The following is a 6690-nucleotide window of genomic DNA, read 5'->3' as shown; positions in this document are numbered from 1 at the left end:
CCCGGAAGCGGCGGGGCCTCGGCGCTCAGCGCGCCTGCTCGGCGGCACCCGGGGCGGGGAACGCGGCGCGGCCCCGGCTCCGCATGCGCGCTGCGGGACGGCCCCGGCCGCTCGCTCGGTGAGGCGGGGGCAGCGGCGCCGCGGGGTCCCTGCAGCGGAGGAGCCGCCGGGTCCCCCCCGCCGCCGCCTCCCCGGCGTCCGTGCCGCATTGCGGGGCCGCTGTCACCGCGCTGCCGCTCCCCGCCCGGCGCCGCAGCCCCGCGGGCGCGGGGGCCGAGCTCTGTCCGTGGTCCCGGCGGGGCCGCAGCCCCTCCCGCTGCCATGAGCTTCTTCGGGTTCGGGCAGAGCGCGGAGCTGGAGCTGGTGCTGAGCGATGCCGAGAGCCGGCGGCGGGTGGAGCACAAGACGGAGGAAGGCAAGAAGGAGAAATATTTCCTCTTCTACGACGGGGAGACCGTCTCCGGGCGGGTGGTCCTCACCCTCAAGCACCCCAACAAGCGGCTGGAGCACCAGGGCATCAAAGTGGAGTTCATCGGGCAGATCGGTGAGCGGGCACGGGGTTGCGTTTTGCCGAGGCCGGCGCGTCCGTCTCGCCTCGGTCGCGCTGCCGGTTTGCACGCACGCTGGCGGGAGGGCTGGGAACATCCCTACGGTATGGAAATCCCAACTAGGTTACGCTGGCTCTCGAGCAGTTTGCTGTGCGGAGAATTCCCGTGCAATTATTCGCTCGAGCTGGGCGACCCCGGTCTGTTCTCCAGGCGAGCTCCAGTCCTTTTCCAGGTCATTGTTCTCTTGTCCTATTTTATGGCTCCTGCTTGGTCACCGATTTCAGCTCTAAAATGCATATGCTTGGCAGTAGGGTAGAATTCAGTTTCTGGCCTGAGCCTGGACACCCTGGCCACACCAGCTCTCAGGCGCTGTGCTCCAGGCTGCCTTGATTCGCAGCTCTACAAGCTGTTTGCGTTTCTTGTGTGTGCCTATGGATTTGGTGCAGCGGGAGGCAGTGGCTGTGCCAAAGATGGTCAGTCGGGTGGGCTTTGTCCATATGTCTCAGATCATCAACTGCACCTTCCCAGCCCCTGCCCCACGATCAGCACTCCTGAGGCCCGCGGGCTCAGCCCAGCTGATTCCAGCTTTTATTCTCTGAGCGGGTGACTGCGCATCCTTTCACGGTTAGTTGGGTGACTTCGAGTTGTTCAAAACTTGTGGTTACCTGTGCGTGTAACCAATTTAGATTTAATATTTCCTGCTTTCTTGGAGGAAAGGCAGCTGCCACACCCGCTCCTCAATCGGAGTGGCCATGCCCACGTTTCGTGGACATGCCTGAGACCCACACGCCAAAACAAGTCCAAGATGTTCCCAGTGATGCGATGGTGCTTTTGCCTCGGGTCTGCGGCGCTTTGTACTCGAGTTTAACCCTCAAAATCACTGCGCCTGCCACCTTTGCATTGCAAATTGTGTGGTGTAGGAAAGTGAAACAGAGGTTTCCCCACTCAGCCCCGATACTGCTGGCGCTTAGTATTTTTGATGTGCACAACGCTGCCTTTGGAAAGAAAGGGGAGGATAGGCAGGTAGATCTCGTATGTGACGGAGTTCATCAGGAGCTCGCTCATGACCTCCTACTATCTGATTATGATCGTCAGTGGAAATTAAGCATGAACTTTGCTTCCTGCTCCGGTCTGTCTCCCCTGTGCTGCTTATGATTCCCCACTTTGGAAGACTTTTGAGCCACATGTATTTAGACTAACTGCTCTGAATTCACGTTATTGCCCAAGGAGGGTGTGCTGCGAGCTGCAGGGGCTACGCATCAGTCCTTGCTTTCTGCCCATCTGTTAAAGCGCTGAAGTTTGTCCTGCTGATGGCACTTCCATAATGCTTTCCATCTCCAGACAGCTTGTCTTATGTTCTGACTTCTCGCTGCTGTGAAGTCAGTATCGATATGAGACAATTTAGCAGGTAGAGAGGCTGTGACATCAAGGAGTGATGTGTCACAGGAGACATGGCTTGTCCAGACTCCAAACACCGTGTCCTGCGTGGTGAGCACAGAACCCACATAAGATTTTGGTTCACCTGTGTCCTGAGCATGCTACCAAATACGTTGGCAGGTTATATTTTTCATCTGGAAACCTTATAGCTCTGAAAACCTAAAATGACAGCTTATACCTGTTTGAAACACTAATGTCTTCTGAAGCGTGGGAAAGATTGATTCTTCCTCTTCTTAAGGCTGCGAATTACAAATCTGTGCCCTTCTGAGGCAGCAGAGAACTTAGTACGCTGACATTTGCCTCCCCTTGCTTTAAATTCGATCATTGCCTTCTGCATCGTGTGGGCAGATGATATATTCCGCTTTTTATGTGGCACGTGGCTTCTCCTTGTCACATCAACAAGCACTTTCAATGGACACGTTCTCAATGCAGAGAGAGTTGGTTTATTTATGTCACCTGCCTGCCCAGCCTAAAGGGATTGATGGCACTCGCTGCTCTGCTAAGTGAGGGGTGTTCCAGTGCCAATATTTCCATTACGGAGATAAGGTGAGCAGAGGGGTGGGTGAAGCAGACGTTGCTTAAAAGCCGAAATCTCATTTTGCATCTCAAGGAGTGGAGAGTCAAGGAGCTGAGCCTCACTGCAGTTCCTGCACGTTACTAATACCTCTGTGAAGCCTCCTCTGCACGGTTTAGTGCTGACACTGAACTTGTGTGTCTATGACTGCTCGATGACTGAGGTTTTTGTTTCCTCATCTAACCGTATCAGATTGGCTCAGGCTTTACCTGCTAGAAGGACTGTGTGGGTGTCTTGTAGTCGTTCAGCTCACACGCAGGGTTGGGGAGGGCAGGTTTCATTGATGGTTGTGTGCGGTAAAGAGCTGTTCACGCCCGGAATATTGTGGAGAGAATTATTGGAAGGGATTGCGTGAGCTGCTGGCTCCTCTTCTCAAATGATCTGAACATAATTAATATTGATAATAGGTGACCCATGTCACCCTAAGGCAAGCTGAGTTCCTGATTCGCTGTAGTAGGTGAGGCTGTGTGGACCTTTTTTTTCGTGTTTTGGGGAGGAAAGTTCTGGCCTGCATGTTGCTCTGATGAAGAGCATTGTGGCCACAGGCTCCCCTGGTAGGTTCTGTGAAGGGTGGTGAGGGAAGCCGTGATCTGGAGAAAAGAGTTGCTCTCAGCTGGGACATCTCCTGCCTTTCCTCACTGTGCCACAGAGAGTTAAGCATGACTGGACTTTTCTCTTCCCAGAACTCTACTATGACCGAGGAAACCACCACGAGTTCGTGTCCCTCGTGAAAGACCTGGCCCGTCCTGGTGAATTCACTCAATCACAGACATTTGACTTCGAATTCACACACGTGGAGAAACCTTATGAGTCCTACACGGGGCAGAATGTGAAGCTACGGTGAGTCTCCTCCCCTCGGTGACCCCAGCTCTTGCGTTGATATCATACTGGAGCACAGTGTCCGTTCCCAGACATCCTTGCAAGCTTATAATGTAACTAACTCCAAATGAATTTTGGTGGGCTGAGTTGCAAAAGGCTGTCTTTGAGGGCTCTTACTTTTATAAGCATGCATCAGGCTTTATGGAACTTGTTTTGCACCATTTAAGTGATAAGTAAATCTGTCCCTTCTGAATTAACCAAATGCTTTATTTGGTAATTCAAAAACCAAAAAAAATTGTTTGCTTGACTCTCCAACAAGGACATTTTTGCTGCCTTATAATCAGTCTTGTCAACTTTAATTGTGCTCTGTAAGCAAACAGATGCCCAGCTTGCATCTTGTTCTTACGTTGCAAACTGTATTTCACATCTAGGCAGTCCAGTTGACTTGAAATCCAGTCACTGGCTTCGAAGCAGGGGCTGGAAAATTCCGAGGTGTGCAGAAAGAAGTGTGCCTGTGGAGACCGCTGTGATTTAACCCCTTGCAAAAGGGCAGTGGTTTTGACACCTGCAGGCTGTTACTCACATCCCCAAAGTGGTGCTTGGGCAACTCAGGCCCACAAACACAGGAAAGGTTAGACAAGTCTTAGAGTCTGCTTTTCCCTTTGAAAATTCCTTTCTGTCTCTTCCAACATGGGGCGTTAGCTGCTCCAGAAGCCAGGGGAGCAGTAGGACTGCCTGGCTAGCCCAGTGCAGTCCTTTCAGCCCCATGTTTTGTTTCAGTTTTGTCTCTGGTGCTACCTGTGCAACCCTAACAGGAGGGGGACTCTCCCTGCAGGTATTTTCTCCGAGCGACCGTCAGCCGCAGACTGAACGACGTGGTGAAGGAGATGGACATAGTTGTGCACACCCTGAGCACCTACCCAGAGCTCAACTCCTCCATTAAGATGGAGGTGGGGATTGAGGATTGCCTGCACATTGAGTTCGAGTATAACAAGTCCAAGTAAGTGTCTCCGGAGCAGCTGGTGGCTGTGGGGAACCATCTGCCGGAGGGCACAGCGCGGTGTGGAAGCCCGAGGCGTGTGTCTTGCATGTGATCCTCAAAAATACAGCTAAAGTGGGACCTTAATTCAGGCAACAGAATTTGGAAACAACTCTTTTAGAAACTACTTTTAATGCATCTTTCCCAGCTGATGCTAGCAAATCTCCCTGCAGTGTCGCATTTGGATTAGTTTTAATTGACGTAAAAGATTGGTTTGGGAGGCTTTGCTGTCGCAGGGGTTTCTTGCAGATATTCAGCTTGAAATTTTGGTTTTAATTTATCTGATCATGCGACACGTTCCTGTTGATTTCCAAACGACCAAAGGGTGAAAGATGCAGTGCTGTTTGCAGCAGCATAGCGGAGGTGGTTGATATGCCATCCGAAATCGGCAGCTGGGCTGTGGGTAAGAGCAAAGTGCCTGACAAGCAAGTTCTCGCTCTTCAGTCCGAGTCCTGGTGTTTTTATTTGGTGCTTTTCTTCCTTTATGTCCTAGGTACCATTTAAAAGACGTGATTGTCGGGAAGATCTACTTCCTGCTGGTGCGAATCAAGATCAAACACATGGAGATAGATATAATTAAGAGAGAAACAACGGGGACCGGACCCAACGTCTATCATGAGAACGACACAATAGCTAAATATGAGATCATGGATGGGGCGCCTGTGAGAGGTAAGAATGCAAGTGAACCCTTCCAAATGCCTCTTCTCAAGTCTTTTTGGGTGGGAATACAAGTCCTGCAGTATATTCAGCTGAGTCTGTGTGCTCAGTAGTAGTTTGCATCCTATTTCACTGGTGGGCTCGTGGCAGTTGAAATAGGTGATGGTATGATGAGGAAGAATTGAGGCACAATAAGTTGCAGTGACTTAATACTTTTGATGAAGCAGTGGCAGAACCAGGAATAGATGTAAATTCACTGTTGGCATGGGCCACCAGCTGGCATTGCTGCAACTCGGAGCAGGAAGATGGTGTTCTAGCTCTGTGCCAATCTCTTGTGCCACTTCTTTTCCAGTTCCATTGCCCAGCAGAGTCACCTGCCAGAGAAAATGTCACCTTCCTTATTTTTTCCTGCAGTGCTGTCTTGATGCAGATCACAAATGAGTCCTGTGCTGTTAAAGTGGAGATGGAATAGCTGTCAGCAAGGGTAGGATCCTGGCTATGGACCACACGTGCTGATTTTTGAAGAGAGTTGAAGTCTTTTAGCTCATCCTACTCCACTTGTGGAAACGGTCATAAAGGTTGTGGCCCAGGGAGATTTTGTTTTGCTTTCCTAGTTCGTACCCATGCGTTCTGTCTGTGCTGAAGGTTCTGTTTGCTTTTTAGGGGAATCCATTCCCATCAGACTCTTTCTGGCTGGCTACGAGCTGACTCCAACGATGAGGGACATCAATAAGAAGTTCTCGGTGCGTTATTACCTCAATCTGGTGCTGATCGATGAGGAAGAGAGACGCTACTTCAAACAGCAGGTGAGAAACAGAGCTCTTAGTTCTTCCTGGACCTGCAGACTGTCACTCGGGATGCTATGTTATAAAGACCTGCTGGGAATTTGGGATTCCCACAGGAGAGAATCATGTTCTTGGCTGAATATCTGTAAGGACTAGACTAGTCTGCAAAGAAGGAATAGTCCACGCAGGTCGGATGTGCGTGGTGATAGGGATACATGTAGAAGGTGCCCACCTGGGACTTCTTTTCCTCTCTGCCCTGTGGTGGAGCTTCTGTGCTTCACCTTATCAATTGTGATGTGGCAGCCGATGGCAGCAGGACAGAGATGCTCCAAACATCCAGTGGGTCACCGAGGAGAAGCGCTTTACCCAAATTTTCCAGGAAGGCTGCGTTGCGAGGCCTCTCCTTGCCACTGCAAGTGGCCTCATACGCGTGGGCGCAGGTGGAGAGTGCCAGCACGGGCTGAGTTCTCGCTGGGTGCTGCCCAAGCTGCTTGGCTCAGCCTCGGGGTCCGGGTGGGGCTGGCAGAAGGTCTCACAAGCCCTGACAAGCCCCGCTGGCTGTGTTACTGCAGGAGGTGGTGCTTTGGCGGAAAGGAGACATAGTGAGGAAGAGCATGTCCCACCAAGCAGCCATCGCGTCCCAGCGGTTTGAGGGGACGTCCTCGCACGCTGAGGCCAAGACCCCCGGCCAGCCCGCAGAGAACAACGGCCGGCAGTGAGAGGCCACGCGGAGGAAAGCTGCTGTGGAGCCGGTGGGGACAGCAGCACGGGGGACGAAAAAAACCACTTCAGAGACTTCACGAAAATAAATATCCGTTTTTGACTTAATTC

General features: G+C 51.7%; 1 protein-coding gene across 1 annotated transcript; it reads left to right on the top strand.

Moving 5' to 3' along the window:
- The first annotated feature begins 53 nt into the window (after positions 1–53).
- VPS26B (VPS26 retromer complex component B) lies at positions 54–6687 on the top strand. Its single transcript, XM_080358035.1, has 6 exons — positions 54–544; positions 3243–3399; positions 4214–4378; positions 4911–5086; positions 5738–5880; positions 6432–6687. Exons 1-6 carry the CDS (start codon positions 322–324, stop codon positions 6576–6578), a joined length of 1011 nt encoding a protein of 336 aa, XP_080214161.1. The 5' UTR covers positions 54–321; the 3' UTR covers positions 6579–6687.
- Positions 6688–6690: the final 3 nt, after the last annotated feature.

This window comes from Nesoenas mayeri (genome assembly GCF_963082525.1).
Source record: "Nesoenas mayeri genome assembly, chromosome: 22".
In the NCBI taxonomy this organism is placed as follows: domain Eukaryota; kingdom Metazoa; phylum Chordata; class Aves; order Columbiformes; family Columbidae; genus Nesoenas; species Nesoenas mayeri.
Note: the sequence above shows the minus strand (reverse complement) of the source record. Positions and strands in the feature narration are given on the sequence as shown.